Raw genomic sequence first — 19,866 nt, 5'->3', positions numbered from 1 at the left:
ACTTATTCCTCAGCAAGACTGGATCTTCTGGTCGCCTTATATGGTAATCTGAGGACTCGTGTTACGGAAGTTCGAAGTAGGCCTAACGTTATCCCACACTTGGGTAAAACAAGACCTAGCCTAGTCTATTTCGGTAGGCCTATATTTTACTAGTCGCAGGAACGGAGCTACGAAAAACCGAACTGGCGTAAGTAATGTCCCTCATTACACGTACTTCCTGTTGTTATCAGAGATGATTGAAGTGGAATCGCCTATCTTTGTAGGGTTAGGGAGGTTCGGTAAAATTATTTTTGAGCTGGCGTATGCACAACATCATGGTGCTAGTTTGTGTGTGCCCTAACTTGTTGCCATATTGCAACGTTAGCATCATCATAGATAAAGCCCTTTACCAAGTAGCCTACGATGATATACTGCAGAAAGGATATCTACTCTACTGTATGGGTTTGCTACGTTAATAGGGATTGATTGGCTGACTGACTGTCAGTGTAGGCTACTGTAGTACGTCAGTTGGGACTTAGCAGAGCAGAGGTTGAAAAAGCATGACTTAAAAAAGTAAAAAGTCCTGCCACATATTTTTTTTCCAACCATTCTGTAAACCTGCTGATTCTAAATGTTGCAACTTCTCAGCCAGATAGATGAGCTAATTAGTGAATCATATGATTCTACAAGTGTTTTCACAATGTTCATAAAGGGGAATTCTGATCATTTTTCACATTGATCTCTGTTTCTTTGATGTTACCATATTCTGACTACCATGAGGCGCCATGACTTAACACAGGGCATCTGAACTCACAAAATAATTTTTGATAATTTTCATGACAATTTGAGTGTTTTATCAAATCGGTCTCAAATATGACCGGCCATTAGAAATGAATGGGTGAGAAAATGGTCAGTGTATAATATTGAAACATACTTATTGATTAGATGGACTGTATGTGTGCTTCTGTACATTGAAACACCCTCACTCACTCCCCCTTTGCTTCTATGCCAGCCCCCACTGGAACCTTTCCCCAATAGAATCTTCCCCTTTCTGACTTGGATGAGCTCAGGTCAATGAGGCATACAGGCCATACATAGCAAATGGAAGTTCAATAGGTTATATCTATAGAACACACGTTCATACAAAGGTCTATCACAACATTAGATGATAATATATGTGCGGATTTATAACAACTTTGGGTGCTGAGATATCATGCAAAACATGAGATCAGACAATCACAGACAATTAAAAACAGCCCCTACAAGATTCTTAGCAATTCTGACCTTTTGACGAACTAAACTATCTCAGCAACAGAGATATGAAACTGCCCAAAACAGCCCCTACAAGATTCTTGGCAATTCTGAACTTTTGATCATCGAAACTATCTCAGCAACAGAGACATGAAACTGCCCCAACTGGTCCTTGACAATTCAAGAACTTCAACGCATTCTCCTCCAAGCAAGGGCATAGGTTTGGTCTCAGCTTTGGTGGGACACATCCCCAACTCCTGTTGTCACAATACCAACAGCACCAATACTAAGTGAAAAATCTCAATGTTGATACTTTTGCGATTTGTTAAAATTTGATTTGGTTTGTGTGATTTGTGAGATCATTCACATCAGTGGCAATCATAGAATTTGATTGACCCTCCACACACACACACACACACACACACACACACACACAGACACACACACACATAGAAAGTGATGGTTGTCATCAGTGTTGGGCAAGTTACTTCAAAATCGTAATGTATTATACTCATTACTGTCATTTCAAAGTAATTTGTTACATTATAATATTACTGTATTTGAATTGTAAGGCATTACACTATTATTGTATTACTCTTAAGTTACTTTTACCAAAATATCTAGAAATATGGATGTGGAATTCTAAATGCAGTTTATTATGCTCAATGCAGCTCATTGCACTTCTAATGGAGGGCGATAACATAATGACTGAGCCAGGCTTAAGGCTAACAACAGTAATTCAATTTAAATTTATTGTGCTTATAGAGCGCCAAAACATTACACATGTATCATGGCGCTTTACAGAATGTAGGCAATCAGAGAAAAAAGGAAAGAAAGGAAGAAAAGAAAGAGAGAGAGAGGCCCATGGGTAACAGGGGCGACAGGGGCAGTAGAATGCAATAGGCGCAGTGATGGCTCATGATGCAATACAAGGAACAATCATAGCCAGAATTTTGTTAAAAGCAGACCAAAGGTCGAAGTCTGGTCAATTGTGATAGAAATGCTGTAACTTTAGGCTTAGGCCTACTCATTAAAATCAACAGAGAGCCCACTAGCTGTATATTGTAACCCAAAACTTAAAGACATGTCAAGATGGGCTACACAGTGCCACTGCTGGCCATTTTGGTGCCCTAACTGGTGAAATACAGTATTAACCTAAGTATGTCATCATATGGCCGACTATAAAGATGTAATCTGCCTGTTCTCAGGGATGGGTAGTATTTCTGAAACATGTAATATGTATTTCAAATACAAAATAGTATTTTGTCATTTGTATTTTATTGGGTTGAAGGAAATGGCTCTGTATTTTGTATCAAAATACTTTATTGGTGTGTATTTTTGTATTTTAAAAATACTGCAAAATACTATATGTGAAAAACACTAAAAAAAAGTAGATACCACACACAGGTGTAATGAATAATTGGTCATTAGGTAACAATGGTTTATGTTTATCGCAATCAGCTAATGTGAGAACAGCTGTGTTCAACGACACTCACAGCTTTTCAGTGACTGCTATTGCTGAAGCATCAGCTCTGGTCTGAAGTATAAGTAAGTATAAGTATATATACTCTTTTTCCCGTGAGGGAAATTTGGTCCCTGCATTTATCCAAATCCGTGAATTAGTGAAACACACTCAGCACACAGTGAATACACAGTGAGGTGAAGCACACACTAATCCCGGCGCAGTGAGCTGCCTGCAACAACAGCGGCGCTCAGGGAGCAGTGAGGGGTTAGGTGCCTTGCTCAAGGGCACTTCAGCCGTGCCCTACTGGTCGGGGTTCGAACCGGCAACCCTCCAGTTACAAGTCCGAAGCGCTAACCAGTAGGCAACGGCTGCCCCAACATAGCCTATTTGATGACCACAACGTAGAGTTAGCACAGGAATGTGAAGGATATAAAAAGAGGGAATTCATGTTTTATTTCATACAGTCTGGTATTATCCCAGAAATGTGATTTACTTTTGAAGTTGAAAATGTTTAGTTGAACTGTAAACTTCATAATAAACCTCATAATTATGAAGACCTCAGTCTGACTATAAGCAAATTGCAGTCAATCATCATCATCACCATAGAACAGCATAGAGCAATGCAAAAGAGCAAAAGAATAAAATGAGTTTTTGTGCTGAAAACTCGATGAAATCACGATGGTTAGAGAATGTTAAATATGTTCAATATCCCTAACGGAATGCATGTCTTTGCCAAAAATGACAAAATACGATGTTATATTAATAATGCAAATGAACGGCAAACTTTGAAATATAGTCTGAAATGAGATGTTATTATCATTGAGACAACAGGGGTATACGAAAAAATCCGATTGTAGCTTACAGCAGCCGACTATTTAGGTTAAGTTTATAACGTTGTGGACGACCACCAAGCGTCTTCTGCCCCACGGCTGCGCGCATCTAGTTTTGTTGGTAAACGGGAAACCCGTGTAGCCTATATGGCAGCATATATCCCGGCCCTTCTGCTGCCAAAAGTCGACATGTGAAAACATTGTGCCAATGATGTGTTTGCACCAAGCGGCGACATTCTATGGTCATTGAATGTGATTGGTTCACACTTTTTCTCACCAACTATTCAGAGAAAGTCTCCCACCACCCCATCCCATTTTTGCCACTGTCTGGGCATATTCATTTGTTTAATTGAATGATTTCATAAGATGGAGTTCCATCAAGAGGAGGATGATGATGATGATGATGATGCTGTTGGTGGAAATAAGACAGACCTGTCACAGTTTGTGGCCATTAAGAATGAGGATGGACGTCAGGGGTTCAGCAAAAGACAAAGGCTATTCAACAGCACAGGGTGAGTGCATCAGAGTATACACATCTCAACATGTACACATGCACACGTGTAAAGATGTGTTGGCTAAATCTATAATTGTGGCTTATTATGTAACCAGACCGCAGAAAAACAAACCAGTGTCTCCAGTGCCCAACTGTGTGTCCATGAAGAGTGATCGGTCTATAGATCAGCCTCCCAAATTCAGCAGTGGATCACCGCAGTCCCATCCAAAGTGAGATATCAACTACTGCAAGAGTGTAGATGTGTGTGTGTGTCCATGTATATTAAAAGAAAGAGATATAACTATGCTAAAATACTAACTATTAGTAAGATGTGTTGGCTAAATATATTATTTTGTCTCTTTATGTAATCAGACCACATAAACACAGACCAGTGTCTCCAGTGCCCAGCTGTGTGTCCATGAAGAGTGACCAGTCCATGGATCAGCCTCCCAAATTCAGCAGTGGACCACCACAGTCTAATCCAAAGTGAGACATCAATTATTTCAAGAGTGGAGAATTGTGTGTGTGTGTGGTGTGTATGTGTGTGTGTGTGTGTGTTACAAGGAAAATAGAGGAACTATGCTAACATGGTAACTATAGGTAATATTTGTTGGCGAAATGAACAATCTTATCCACTTATGTAACCAGACCGCAGACACACAGACCAGTGTCTCCAGTGCCCAGCTGTGTGTCCATGAAGAGTGATCGGTCTATAGATCAGCCTCCCAAATTCAGCAGTGGATCACCGCAGTCCCATCCTAAGTGAGATATCAACTATTTCAAGAGTGTAGACGTGTGTGTGTCCATGTATATTTAAAGAAAGAGATATACCGGTAACTATGCTAAAATGCTAACTATTAGTAAGATGTGTTGGCTAAATATATTATTTTGTCTCTTTGTGTAACCAGACCACATAAACACAGACCAGTGTCTCCAGTGCCCAGCTGTGTGTCCATGAAGAGTGACCAGTCCATGGATCAGCCTCCCAAACTCAACAGTGGACCACCACAGTCTAATCTAAAGTGAGACATCAACTATTTCAAGAGTGGAGAATTGTGCGTGTGTGTGTGTGTGTGTGTTACAAGAAAATAGAGGAAATATGCTAACATGCTAACTATAGAATGTACAATCTTGTCACCTTATGTAACCAGACCACAGACACACAGACCAGTGTATCCAGAGCATCCAGAGCCCAGCTGTGTGTCCATGAAGAGTGACTGTTCTAAGGTGGAACCTCTCAAGTTCAGCAGTGGACCACCACAGTCTAATCCAAAGTGAGACATCAACTATTTCAAGACTGGACAAAATGTGTTTGTGTGTGTGTGTGTGTTACAAGGAAAATAGAGGAACTATGCTAACATGGTAACTATCGGTAAGATTTGTTGGCGAAATGAACAATCTTGTCCCCTTATGTAACCAGACCGCAGACACACAGACCAGTGTCTCCAGTGCCCAGCTGTGTGTCCATGAAGAGTGACCGGTCCATGGATCAGCCTCCCAAATTCAGCAGTGGACCACCACAGTCCCATCCTAAGTGAGATATCAACTACTGCAAGAGTGTAGACGTGTGTGTGTGTGTGTGTGTCCATGTATATTAAAAGAAAGAGATATAACTATGCTAAAATTCTATTAGTAAGATGTGTTGGCTAAATATATTATTTGTTTCTTTATGTAACCAGACCACATAAACACAGACCAGTGTCTCCAGTGCCCAGCTGTGTGTCCATGAAGAGTGACCAGTCCATGGATCAGCCTCCCAAACTCAACAGTGGACCACTGCCATCCCATCCTAAGTGAGATATCAACTACTGCAAGAGTGTAGACGTGTGTGTGTGTGTGACCATGTATATTAAAAGAAAGAGATATAACTATGCTAAAATGCTAACTATTAGTAAGATGTGTTGGCTAAATATATTATTTTGTCTCTTTGTGTAACCAGACCACGTAAACACAGACCAGTGTCTCCAGTGCCCAGCTGTGTGTCCATGAAGAGTGACCAGTCCATGGATCAGCCTCCCAAACTCAACAGTGGACCACCACCGTCTAATCCAAAGTGAGACATCAACTATTTCAAGAGTGGAGAGTTGTGTGTGTGTGTGGTGTGTATGTGTGTGTGTGTGTGTGTTACAAGGAAAATAGAGGAACTATGCTAACATGGTAACTATAAGTAATATTTGTTGGCAAAATGAACAATCTTATCCACTTATGTAACCAGACCGCAGACACACAGACCAGTGTCTCCAGTGCCCAGCTGTGTGTCCATGAAGAGTGACCAGTCCATGGATCAGCCTCCCAAACTCAGCAGTGGACCACCACAGTCTAACCTAAAGTGAGACATCAACTATTTCAAGAGTGGAGAATTGTGCGTGTGCGTGTGTGTGTGTGTGTGTGTGTGTGTGTGTGTGTGTGTGTGTGTTACAAGAAAATAGAGGAAATATGCTAACATGCTAACTATAGAATGTACAATCTTGTCACCTTATGTAACCAGACCACAGACACACAGACCAGTGTATCCAGAGCCCAGCTGTGTGTCCATGAAGAGTGACTGTTCTAAGGTGGAACCTCTCAAGTTCAGCAGTGGACCACCACAGTCTAATCCAAAGTGAGACATCAACTATTTCAAGACTGGACAAAATGTGTTTGTGTGTGTGTGTGTGTGTTACAAGGAAAATAGAGGAACTATGCTAACATGGTAACTATCGGTAAGATTTGTTGGCGAAATGAACAATATTGTCCCCTTATGTAACCAGACCGCAGACACACAGACCAGTGTCTCCAGTGCCCAGCTGTGTGTCCATGAAGAGTGACCGGTCCATGGATCAGCCTCCCAAATTCAGCAGTGGACCACCACAGTCCCATCCTAAGTGAGATATCAACTACTGCAAGAGTGTAGACGTGTGTGTGTGTGTGTGTGTGTGTGTGTGTCCATGTATATTAAAAGAAAGAGATATAACTATGCTAAAATTCTATTAGTAAGATGTGTTGGCTAAATATATTATTTTGTCTCTTTGTGTAACCAGACCACATAAACACAGACCAGTGTCTCCAGTGCCCAACTGTGTGTCCATGAAGAGTGACCAGTCCATGGATCAGCCTCCCAAACTCAACAGTGGACCACCGCCGTCTAATCCAAAGTGAGACATCAACTATTTCAAGAGTGGAGAATTGTGTGTGTGTGTGTGGTGTGGTGTGGTGTGTGTGTGTGTGTGTGTGTGTGTGTGTGTGTGTGTGTGTGTGTGTGTGTGTTACAAGAAAATAGAGGAAATATGCTAACATGCTAACTATAGAATGTACAATCTTGTCACCTTATGTAACCAGACCACAGACACACAGACCAGTGTCTCCGGTGCCCAGCTGTGTGTCCATGAAGAGTGACTGGTCCATGGATCAGCCTCCCAAATTCTGCAGTAGACCACCAGTGTCTAATCTAAAGTGAGTCATCAACTGTTAAAACTGTCAAGAGAGGACAGTGTGTGTGTGTGTGTGTGTGTGTGTGTGTGTGTGTGTGTGTGTGTATTACCAGAGGCACACCTTGTCAACAGGCAAGGCAGGCAACTGCTTGGAGCCCCGAGCCGCTAGGGGGCCCCCGACCTGGTCTCAGTGCGTTTGCCGGTGGTTCAAGCGAGAATTTCGTCCATAGAGATTGAATGATGTATTTTGCGTGCTCCTGTCCTGTTTTTCAAACAGTACATCTGTACATTTAGGCCCTATGCTATGGCCTTATAAACAGTGGATCTGTGTTAGCTAGCGACAGTTACAACTTGTTAAGCAAGAAGATGGTTAACATTATGTTTGTATTAGGGCTGTCAGTCATAACATGTTAATCACGATGCAGTAAGGACCAAGCATACCTGTTAATTTTTTTAATTACGTTAATGGCGTGCCGCCAAAGATTTTTAATTTTACACCGTCACTGAATGGGCGTTATACTTAAAAAAAAAAAATCCCTGTCGGCTCAGTCAACATGGAATTAAAATATCACTGAAACACCTCAACTTTAAATCAGGGCTTTGAACCGGTTCAAGGAACGAAAACGAAAACCGGGAACTTCTTGTATTTTACAGGGAACAGAAACGAAACCGGAAACGTTATTTTTTATGTTCTGGAACAGGAACACTTATTTAAAAATAATGGTAACCGGTTAATACCGGTTTTATTTCGTTCCTCGTTGCCTAATTAACTAAAAAAAAAAAGCAATTATTTTCCTGCGCACGTTACCATGACGGCTGTGGTTCACTTCCTGTGTGACATCACATCAGACATTCGCTGACTGAATGGAGAGAGAGCGGTGGATTACAAAGTCTCCACTCCACATCTTAAATAAGAGGTAAATTACGATCCATCGTTAATTAAAACGCTCATTCCAAACACAATATCAATAGCTATATTTGTCGACTCCACGTTAATGATGGACTAGCGAACATTTGGCTAAATGGCCTTTCCCCCGACAGTTGGAATTTGTTGTTGCCCTAGTGGCATAACCACGTGTCTTAATAATGTGGTTACTTTTGTGTGGAAATTTTATCTTTTAACAATAAACTACACATTTCAAATAATTGTAGGCCTATTTAATTATTATTATTATTATTAATAATATTATTATTATTATTATTTAATAATGGTTGTAATATTATTACATTTGGTTTAAGCTGGATGAGAAAGACGTAATTCTATAGCATTAAACAGCTGACAGGAACGAAATTAACCGTTCCGGGAACAGTATTTTTTTTGTTCTAACCGGTTCGGGAACGTCAATTTATTGGTGGAACTCATAACCGGAAACGTTATAATTCCGTTTCTGGTCGGAACGAACCGATTGGAAAAAAAAATCGGTTCAAAGCCCTGCTTTAAACTATGACATGGGTTGGCAACAGGCGGCCAAAGGTGCCGCCACTGATATTGTTTGGCCGAGTCAAATTATTCTAGCAGTCCTATTTTTTAAAATCTTTTATTTTACGATTTACAAATAGCCTATTCACCAATCAGACTGCTAGTTGGTGCTTAAACAAATATGAGAAAGAACACCAGAATGCACTGGATCCTGCTTGCTGTGCATAACCCTCGGCCAGCGCTTCAATATTGTGCTTTTGTGCTTCTGTTTGGAGCAGATAGGCCACTTTGAAGGTGCCCCTGCGTTTCGTAGTGTGAAATGATATTCTTTTCAAACAGCGACACCGTTGTTGCATATCAGATACACAGGTTTTGCATTTGTGAAACTGGGTAAGATGAACACAAAATTTTCTTTCCATTTTTCTTTATAGGCCCAGCTATTTTTCTCCCAGCTCCAACTCCTGTAGTTCGCTTTTCACTCTGCATGCTAATATTTCTTGTAAGCAAACAATAAACATTGTAACATTGTCAGGGGATGGGTCAACCAAGTAGCCTATTTAAGATTTAAGGCTTTAACCAAAGGTCATTAGAATAAGTCAGGCTCCGTGTTAAACTGTCCATCAATGCCAAAATTATTGTAGCCTAGTGGCTAGTGTTGTAGTGCCAACATTTACTATTCATAATATTGAAAGGGGAGATAAAACGGAGTTCATCAAGATAAATTAATTACTAATTTTTTTGAGTATAGGATCCCAATAAAACTATTTCACTTCTATACTTTATATTGGGTTTTTAAAATAATTTACTTTATTATACGGCTCTTCACAATGCTAGTAGAACGCTCCATTGACTTGAATGGGATTTCCCAACGTTCTACGGTAAAATATTTTGGTGAATGGTGAATGGTGATGAACACTGGTCAGTAGGGCCCCCTTGGAATTTTTGCTTGGGGCCCCCACAGACTCTAGAATTGCCTCTGTGTATTACAAGGAAGATAGAGGGACTATGCTAAAATGCTAACTATTTGTAAGATGTGTGACTAAATGTAGGATGTTTTCTGTATGTATGTGTGTGTATCATTTATATAGTTAATGCAAGAAATAGGAATACCATTATTGCCCACCATTGCCCTTATAGATAATGCCACCATTGCCCTTATAGATAATGCCACCATTGCCCTTATAGATAATGCCACCATTGCCCTTAGATAATGCCACCATTGCCCTTATAGATAATGCCACCATTGCCCTTATAGATAATGCCACCATTGCCCTTATAGATAATCCATTATTGCGAAGATACTTTGGCTACTTGGGGGCAGCCGTGGCCTACGGGTTAGCGCTTCGGACTTGTAACCGGAGGGTTGCCGGTTCGAACCCCGACCAGTAGGAACGGCTGAAGTGCCCTTGAGCAAAGCACCTAACCCCTCACTGCTCCCCGAGCGCCGCTGTAGCAGGCAGCTCACTGCGTCGGGATTAGTGTGTGCTTCACCTCACTGTGTGTTCACTGTGTGCTGAGTGTGTTTCACTAATTCAGGGATTGGGATAAATGCAGAGACCAAATTTCCCTCACGGGAACAAAAGAGTATATATACTTATACTTAAATCTATTATTTTTTCTTCTTGTGTAACCAGACCACAGACACACAGACCAGTGTCTCCAGTGCCCAGCTGTGTGTCCATGAAGAGTGCTAAAATGCTAACTATTGGGAAGATGTGTTGGCTAAATCTATATTTTTTGTCTCTTTGTGTAACCAGACCTCAGAAACACAGACCAGTGTCTCCAGTGCCCAGCTGTGTATCCATGAAGAGTGACCAGTCTATGGATCAGGCTCCCAAATTCAGCAGTGGATCACCGCAGTCCTATCCAAAGTGAGATATCAACTAATGCAAGTGTGTGTGTGTGTGCGTGTGTGTGTGTGTGTGTGCATGCGTGCGTGCATGCGTGCATGTGTCATTAGAACTACCATATTGTGATACAGTATATTCGTAGTCTCAATGGACCACCCCTAATGGACATCTAATAAAATATGCCACCACTCCAATTATGTTACAACAAGACATCATCAGTATACCTCAGTAAACAGAAAGAAATTCAGCAGTGAACAACAGTCTGATCTAAAGTGAGATATCAGATGTTGAGTTGATTCTAGGTACAATCAGAGGATCATGCAGATCAGCAGCACCATCAGCTTTTCATTAATGTTACTGCATGATGTTTTGTCTTCATGCAAATATGTTTGTCTCTGCATTGGGTTTAGGAATACAATGACTCAGGATCAGTCCAGGTGTGGAGTGTGTAAGCAGCTACTGAGGGACCCAGTCATCACCAGCTGTGGACACAGTTTCTGCAGGCAGTGCATCAGCAGCTACTGGAGCCAGTCTGGTCCATCAGGAGACCACAGCTGCCCACAATGCAGAAAGAGATCGAAAACACAACCCCTTCAAATCCCTCACATAGCTATGGAACAATCACTGTTATACCCACCTTCAACCACAGCACAACCTACAGATTTGACACAACCTTTCTCTCACAGAGAAATGTCACAACATCAACAATACTCATCTACTACCATAGCACAAGTTCCTCCATACCCACAGACAGATATGGGGCAGCACCCTCTATATCCACACACATACATGCCACAGATTTCTCCAGAGCCCACTTTGGAGGACCATGCAGTAGGCAGCAAACAACCCCTAACAGAGCATGTCCCCATCAAAAGGGCCAGACTGACAGGTGAGTCTTGAGTGTGTTAAGTGTGAGTAAAGGAAAGGGGCATTTTGAGTCTGTTAAGAGGCAAAAAGGCACGTTTAGATCATGCCCCCTGACTAGCATTGTAGCTCACTGGGAGCAGTGGGCATTAGCAGCAGCTACTACTGTTCGGTAGCACCAATTTTGGCAATTTTTTTTCCCCTATCGACAGTACTCGGTGACGTCTAGCGATCAAGATCCATGTAAAAATCTTTAAGTGCTTTTATGAGTGAAGGAAAGGGACAGGAGACAAAGTGCCAGAATTGAATGGGTGGTAAAAATCTCAGATTTACAGCAGGGTGTTTAAAATTCGTATTGGAAAATGTTAAAAGAATACCATATAAGATGGCTCTCATAGTATGGACATTCATCACCATGGAGACATGATCGGGTAATGACTGCATGTCCGAATTGAACCTGGGTCTCCATGGGCACTAAGACCCAAATGTGCCACAGCTCCCCACAACTGAAACATGCTATGGTTCATTATTCAATGCTATTGTGTTTTGAGTGTCTGATGCAATAACCAGTAAACTGTGTATGATGCTGATGCATTTTTATTTCTTTGTTTGTTTATCGCCACACAGACACCCATGTCCTTAACAGAGTACTGATGACCCATAAAGCCAGTATGAAGAGGAGGTTTGAGGGCATATGTGAAGATCTCATGAGGGCAGGGACTCAAACACTCCTGAACAAGATCTACACAGAGCTCTATATCACAGAGGGAGAGAGTGAAGGGGTGAATAAGGAACATGAAGTTTGGCAGGTAGAGTCAGCATCCAGACCAAAAACAACCGAAGGCGTAGCAATCAACTGCAATGACATCTTCCACCCTTTATCTGGACAAGAGAGACACATCAGAACTGTCATGACCAAGGGGATTGCTGGCATTGGAAAAACCATCTCAGTGCAGAAGTTCATCCTTGACTGGGCAGAGGAGAGAGCTAACCAGGATGTAGATTTCATGTTTGTGCTTCCGTTCCGTGAGCTGAATTTGGTCAAACATGATCAATACAGTCTTCACAGGCTCCTGCTTGACTTCCACCCTGAGCTTAGGGAGGTACAGGATGGTGAATACAAAGACTGCCACACTGTGTTCATTTTTGATGGTCTGGATGAGAGTCGACTTCCTCTGAATTTCCAAGGTAATCAGAAGTTGTCTGATGTGATACAAACATCATCAGTGGATGTGCTGATGACAAGCCTCATTCAGGGAACTCTGCTTCCCTCTGCTCTAATTTGGGTAACCTCCCGACCAGCAGCAGCTAGTCAGATCCCTTCTCAGTGCATCAGTCAGGTGACAGAAGTAAGAGGGTTCAATGACCCACAGAAGGAAGAATACTTCAGGAAGAGGATCAGTGACCAGAATCAAGCCAACAGAATCATCTCGCACATTAAGTCAACCAGGAGCCTTCACATCATGTGCCACATGCCAGTCTTCTGTTGGATCTCGGCTGTTGTCCTTCAGGAGATGCTAGAAAAGGATGATGGGAAGGAAGCCCCCAAAACTCTGACTGAGATGTTCATACACTTCCTGCTCATCCAGACCACCAGGAAGGACCAGAAATATCAAAAGAAAATTGAGACAGATCGTCAGAGTCTCCTGGAAGCACATAAGGGTGTCCTATTGAAACTGGCAGAGCTGGCATTCAAGCATCTGGAGAATGGCAATCTCATGTTCTATGAGGAAGACCTGAGAGAGTGTGGCATTGATGTCAGTGAAGCCTCAGTGTACTCTGGCATGTGCACTGAGATCTTCAGGGAGGAATGTGTGTTTCACCACAAGAAGGTCTACTGCTTTGTCCATCTGAGCATCCAGGAGTTTCTGGCGGCTGTGTATATATTTCATTCCTACATCACAGGAAATCTGGAGGTACTGAAATCCTTCCTCAGTAAGAAACACAGAGACCAAAAAGCTTCCCTTCCCTTACATATTATGTTGAATAGAGCCGTGGACAAAGCTTTGGACAGCAGGAATGGACACCTGGACCTTTTCCTTCGCTTCCTTGTAGGCATGTCAGTGGAAAACAACCAAGCCCTTTTAGAGGGCTTGCTGACAAACACTCACAGCAGCACAGAGAGCATCAAAAAAACTTGTAAATATATCAAACTTCTCTCCAGGGAGGACCTGTCACCTGAAAGATGCATCAATCTTTTCCACTGCTTATTTGAAATGAATGATCATTCTGTACATGGGAAAATTCAGAAATATCTGAAATCTCAGAAGAGCTTCACAGGTGGATTGTCACCTCTTCACTGTTCAGCTCTGGCCTACATGCTTCTGATGTCCGAGGAGGTGCTGGATGAGTTGGACTTGATGAAATATAAAACATCTGAGGAGGGCTGGAGGAGACTGGTGCCAGTTGTGAGACACTGCCGCAAGGCTGTGTAAGTATCAAGTGTGTAAACGAGCCGTGCCATACACTTTTCAATCATTTTATAACATTCCTTTTGTGAAATATGCAACGTTTTAATTGAAGAAATGCCTTGGCTCATTTTTCTTATGATGTTCTAGCCTGCTCTGAAAACCTATGCACACTTGCCTTTACTCAGATAGGCCATTATCTAGGTGAATTGCTAGATTGGAGCAGGAGAGGAAGCATAATAAATGAGAACAACCTGATGTAGAAACAATACACTTTTCTAATTGGCCCCTGTGCTGTGACCATTTTCTTTTTATGGCAGGCAGGGGACGCCAGCTAGTCATATCTTCTTTATTTCAAGGTCAGCAAGAAATAAAAAAAGTTTCCTGCAGCAGGACCTCTTTAAAAAACAGTTTCCAGTTATCCATCTCATATTTTGTGTGTAGGTCAGTAGCCTGTATTCTGCAGAGTAGTTCAGAGTTGGTAGATAATTATGTAAAATAATTAGTTCCCTTACAAGAACATTGCAAAAACAAACTCCTTTGTATGATGCTCAAGCTTTTCCCCACAAGTCAAAGTGATTCTGTCCTGAACCAACATACAGTATATAGTTCCTTAATTTTGTGTGTCATGTCTGAGGTTTGAATATGGAGGTACATGGTGTAGAAACACTGACTAGGATGTCCTCCTTCCTTGACTGTCTAAATAACTCAGATATCAGTTTATGCAGCTCTGGGTTAATCACACTGAACAGTCTTGAGTGGTGCAAAGTCTGTAATTGGCCAGTATTAACTTGCATGCTGGTGCATCATTTGGGGTACATATGCTGTACTATTTCCTTATCTTACAGCGTGTCCTAACATCATCTGAGCAAGCGACTGTCAATGTTATCTGTCTACACTGAATCCGTTAAATATGCGCTTCTATTGCGTCATATTCCTCATTCAAAATAGCAGAGTATATAGTTGCGCTGCTTGCATCGCTTGCAATTGAAAACAATGTAATTAAATGAGATTTATCGCTTTTATGTTTGCTTGCATCACGTCCGGTTAGGACATGGTGTTATCCTTACTTACTCATTTAACTGACACTGACGCTTTTATTCAAAGCGACTTGCATGTGTCAATTATTACCAATTTTCCCCAATTACCAATTTCCCCAAAGCAACTTGAAGTTAAGTGCCTTGCTCAAGGGCACTAAAGCTGCTGTTTTTTTAATGTTTTTATGGGCTTTTTATGCTTTGAATGGTAAAGAACAGTGAAGATGGTTACAGGAAGCGAGTGGGAGACAGAGACAGGGTGAGATCGGGAAACCGGCTCAGATACAAACCCAGGTCGACAAATGTGGCATGGCCAAATGGCAAATGTTGCTGTCAGCTGTGCCACAGAGTCCCCCGCAGCTGGGAATTGTTGTGTGAGCCAGGCACGTGGTGAACGTGACAATTCTGTGTTTTGATTTGCCTTTCCCCTCTTCCAGATTTGCTCACTGTGATCTCACAGAAAAGTCCTATGAGGTTGTGGCTTCAGCTTTGCAGTCTTCAAACTCCCCCTTAAGAGAGCTGGACCTGAGTTACAATGACCTGCAGAAGTCAGGGGAAAAGCTTCTCTCTGCTCTACAGAGTCCAAACTGCAGACTGGAGAAGCTCAGGTCATTAATGTTGTTGTAAATTGTGTTGACAGACACATTACTGTGTTAAATGTATACTGTGTTAACCACACAATAACATCATCTATGTTTTACTGTTGATTGCTATGTCCACTCTTCACTGTATGTGATTCTCTTTGTTTTTACAGTCTTGTTAGATGTGAACTGACTGGAAGCTTGTTGGCCCTGACTCTACAGGGGGCAAACCCCCACCTAAGAGAGCTGGACATCAGTGACTGTGAGCTTCAGGACTGTGGAGGAGATCTGCTCCATCAACCACTGAATCAAGACTGTAAAGTGAGGTCTGTGTTTTTGCATGGGCTGTTGCTTTCTGTTTTGATATATAAACAGCCCATACATGTTTTGTCTTTAATTTCATTCAATATGTGTTGTAATAATAATCATGGTTATTTTGGTCAACATTGACATCCCAATTATTATATGATTTGTCAATGACCAATACATACAAAAACAATGCTATGACAGTGTTTTCTTCTCATTATAGACTCATCAGCTGTAGACTAAAGCAGAGCTCCTGTGAGGTTGTGGTCTCAGTATTGCAGTCATATCTTTCTCAACTGAGTGAGTTGGACATGAGTGGTTGTGATCTGCAAACATCAGAAGAGAAGCTACTCTTTGGTCTTAGATACCCAAACTGCCAACTGGAGAAACTGAGGTCAGTAATACTGTAAAAGGCACAGGGCCAGATGTAAGTACATTTGCGAACGTAGCGTTATCAGCGTCATGGACAAACCGCAGATTGCAAACGCTGACAGACCCAAGTTTCCGTCGTATTTATCAATTGTTCAATCCTTAGTGTAAACTGCGCCTTTCTCTGCCTTTCTCCGCCCATAAACGCAATTTACGAATGTCCACAACTGAATGGCAGCGCCTACATACAAGCGCAGTTGAATGAAGTTAACTGATGGCAATAAAAATAATCAAACGTTTAGCGATCATGAAATACATGATACGATGTCAAAAAGAAGAGAGATAATGAAGATCAGTAGTTCTACTCAAACTACTTGTGCACGTAGGCTATGGAAGATTGGTCAAATCCAGCAAGTAGGAAAGTTTAAGTTAATGACGTGAAAGTGAAAGTATAAGATATTCGAAAGGCCAATGAAAGTTAAAGGAGAATTCCGGTGTGATATTGACCTAAAGTGTATCGAAACATGATACCGAGTGTGAACGTATGTCTCATAGCCCATCTCGGCTTGTCCCCTGCACTCCAAAATCTGGCGCTAGTTAGCCGATGCTACCAACATCTTTTTCAATAGTGGTGCTTCGGCATCGGGCTAGCCATGCAAATAAATCACTGTTTTACACCCATTTACGAGGCTCAATGTATCTCCACACTTCATTGGTAGACTTCCGAGGGCCCTGACATTTAAAACGAGACATTGAGAACTTTGAAAAAGCACTGGTAGTTTACTTACAAGACGATTTATACAGACAGTATCTTCACGAAGTTTAGCGTTTGCAGCCATCTTGAATTTAGTCACGATAAGTCGAGCAACGAGTAAGAATGAACAGCTATGATAAGGGATCAGATTCCAAAAATAATTCAGTGGAAATGCATGGATTCCAGTTGCTGCTACTGGAAGAAACTGGAATCCATGCATTTCCACTGAATTATTTTTGGAATCTGATCCCTTATCATACCTGTTCATTCTTACTCATTGCTCGACTTATCGTGACTAAATTCAAGATGGCTGCAAACGTTAAACTTCGTGAAGATACTGTCTGTATAAATCGTCTTGTAAGTAAACTACCAGTGCTTTTTCAAAGTTCTCAATGTCTCGTTTTAAATGTCAGGGCCCTAGGAAGTCTACCAATGAAGTGTGGAGATACATTGAGCCTCGTAAATGGGTATAAAACAGTGATTTATTTGCATGGCTAGCCCGATGCCGAAGCACCACTACTGAAAAAGTTGTTGGTAGCATCGGCTAACTAGCGCCAGATTTTGGAGTGCAGGGGACAAGTCGAGATGGGCTATGAGACATACGTTCACACTTGGTATCATGTTTCAATACACTTTAGGTCAATATCACACCGGAATTCTCCTTTAAGGTTGCTTTTGATAGTACTACTTAAAAAACTGGTCTTCTAAATAGCGATATTGTCGTCTTAAAAAGGTTCTCTTAGTGACGCATTGAACTGCAATATGGATTAACACCTGCTTTTACAAGGCGGAAGTATTTAGGCGCAGAATAGACGTGCGCTTTCACAAGCAGTCTTTGTACATACCGCTGAATACATAATTAGGCGCTATTAACGCTTCCCCTCCTATCTCTTTACACTAAACTCCCACTTTCCTCTGGATCCTCCCATGAATGCAATGCATCTTTGCGGCCTGTTTGTACGCAATGATTTTACACGCACGTTGCGAAACAAATACGCCTGAAGTGGGCGCAAAAGCGTTAGTACATCTGGCCCACAGAGTTCACAGAGGCCTTATCTACACATTCACACTTTAGACATATAGTACTGTTAATGCCTTTTGAATGGGAATGCTAGGGCCACTACTATTCTGATACATGATCACGTCAAAATCGCTATTTTAAAAACACTAAGAAGGCTTAAGGTAAGCTTAAAAGTGGCGCTTCGGATGTAATTATGCTTTTAAACGAAAGTTTGACTCGGGTACATTCACAAAAACACCCTAGGGTGCATTTTGGCGAGAGTTACGCTTTTAACACAATACACCCTGCATTTGTGTCTGTGTCCAAGTGTAAGCTGGAGAAACTCAGAGTTTACTACATGTCATTGTGTCTGTCACACAGTCTGTCTTTGTTGTTTTGGATTTTAAAAGGAGATGGTGATTGGATATAATGTACAAAAGGACATCAACAGGAAGTTACAAACTGATTGAAATTCATGCAGCATGCCTTTAACTTCTTTCACACTTCCTGACCATTTCCTTTCCTCGTTGACTTTTCATTTAGTAATATGTAATCAAATCTTTTTTGCATATTATATACGGTTAGGGTCTTCATTAGTGATTTTGTTAGTGATTGCATGTGCACTTCCCAGGCTTGTTGACTGTGGGCTGACACAGAAGTCCGGTGATATTTTGGCCTTTGCCCTGCAGTCAGCAAAGTCCCACCTGAGAGAGCTGGACCTGAGTAGGAATACTCTGGGAGATTGTGCAGGAAAGCTGTGTTCTGAAGCACTGAATCCACACTGTCAACTAGAGACACTCAGGTTGGTATTATTTTGTGGATTGGGACCAGTTTTAGACTGCTGTATTAGAGTAGGCTGGTAAAAATACTGAGCCACTAGGTAGCTGAAAGCCAGAAGGTTAGATAAGCTGACTACCTATAAAGTTGAAGGTACAACTTGCATCCCATTACTCAGAAATGACAAGGGCAATGACAAAAAACAATAAGATGTATTGTGATCAACACAACATTTAATGCAATGGCCTTCCCTGCCTCCAGACTTGAATATGATAGAAATACTACAGTGGCTTAATTTTAAATATTGATGATATTGGGGCATTTTACTAGCCTAGAAATCTAGACGCACCCTAGCGGCGGCAAATTAATTTGCTCAGCCTGTACGTCTAGTATCAAACCATAGGGATTTCTATTGGCTGACGCCGTAGACCTCATCCAATCACAGCGCTCTATTTTGTTAGAGAGTCTTAAGGCGGGCTTAACAGGATAACGACAGTCCTGCGACGGTGAACAACAAGGAAGGTGGCTATGGCGAACGAAGAGCGGTTGTTTGAATCGGCGTTGGCGTCAACTTTGGAGGAGTTGGACTTGTGCTTTTCTTTGTTGAGCAACACAATGCACTTAAGTCATTCCTTTCGAAGAAGGATGTATTTGCCGTTTTTGCCGACCGGATACGGATATGGTCGTAGTGCTGGCCTATTGCATGCCTAGGCAGTTTGAAAGACTTCCCGCCCCTTGGATTAAGCGAGGTGAATGGTTCGATTCCAGACTATACATTTCAATGATATAGGATGGCCCACCAGGCTACTTGGTATGTTTTTTTATATTAAAGTATTTATGCTCCAACATACAATTTATACTCCAACATTTGCGCTGTAGTCAAATTCAAAACTGAGCCCGCCAGGCTAGCATTTTATGCCTTATGTAGGAGCCCTGTAATTGCAGTTTCATAGTAATATAGCAATACATACATATCATAATGTAATGCCAGTGATCCCATTCAATGCACAAAGTGACTATATACTATGTTTTATTTGAACCAGATGCAAAGTACGGGCCAAAGCCCCCAGAA

General features: G+C 41.6%; 1 protein-coding gene across 2 annotated transcripts in view; it reads left to right on the top strand.

The window, feature by feature from the left end:
• LOC121718035 (NACHT, LRR and PYD domains-containing protein 12-like) overlaps positions 1-19,866 on the top strand; it is a 1,225,568-nt gene that overhangs the window by 14,533 nt on the left and 1,191,169 nt on the right. Inside the window, exons 1-22 of one of the 2 annotated variants that reach the window (XM_042102785.1) lie at positions 87-187; positions 3,892-4,037; positions 4,135-4,248; positions 4,391-4,504; positions 4,667-4,780; positions 4,927-5,040; positions 5,170-5,292; positions 5,439-5,552; positions 5,698-5,811; positions 5,958-6,071; positions 6,234-6,347; positions 6,507-6,620; positions 6,769-6,882; positions 7,039-7,152; positions 7,337-7,450; positions 10,606-10,719; positions 11,109-11,587; positions 12,190-13,993; positions 15,445-15,615; positions 15,762-15,914; positions 16,118-16,288; positions 18,649-18,819. In XM_042102785.1, coding sequence (XP_041958719.1) covers positions 3,892-4,037; positions 4,135-4,248; positions 4,391-4,504; positions 4,667-4,780; positions 4,927-5,040; positions 5,170-5,292; positions 5,439-5,552; positions 5,698-5,811; positions 5,958-6,071; positions 6,234-6,347; positions 6,507-6,620; positions 6,769-6,882; positions 7,039-7,152; positions 7,337-7,450; positions 10,606-10,719; positions 11,109-11,587; positions 12,190-13,993; positions 15,445-15,615; positions 15,762-15,914; positions 16,118-16,288; positions 18,649-18,819 — 4,700 coding nt within the window. In that variant the 5' untranslated portion in view covers positions 87-187. Of the gene's footprint in view, positions 188-3,891; positions 4,038-4,134; positions 4,249-4,390; positions 4,505-4,666; positions 4,781-4,926; positions 5,041-5,169; positions 5,293-5,438; positions 5,553-5,697; positions 5,812-5,957; positions 6,072-6,233; positions 6,348-6,506; positions 6,621-6,768; positions 6,883-7,038; positions 7,153-7,336; positions 7,451-10,605; positions 10,720-11,108; positions 11,588-12,189; positions 13,994-15,444; positions 15,616-15,761; positions 15,915-16,117; positions 16,289-18,648; positions 18,820-19,866 lie in introns of those variants that run through there. The other variant, XM_042102784.1, reaches the window with a different exon arrangement.

Source organism: Alosa sapidissima, chromosome 9 (genome assembly GCF_018492685.1).
Source record: "Alosa sapidissima isolate fAloSap1 chromosome 9, fAloSap1.pri, whole genome shotgun sequence".
Taxonomy (NCBI): domain Eukaryota; kingdom Metazoa; phylum Chordata; class Actinopteri; order Clupeiformes; family Clupeidae; genus Alosa; species Alosa sapidissima.
Note: the sequence above shows the minus strand (reverse complement) of the source record. Positions and strands in the feature narration are given on the sequence as shown.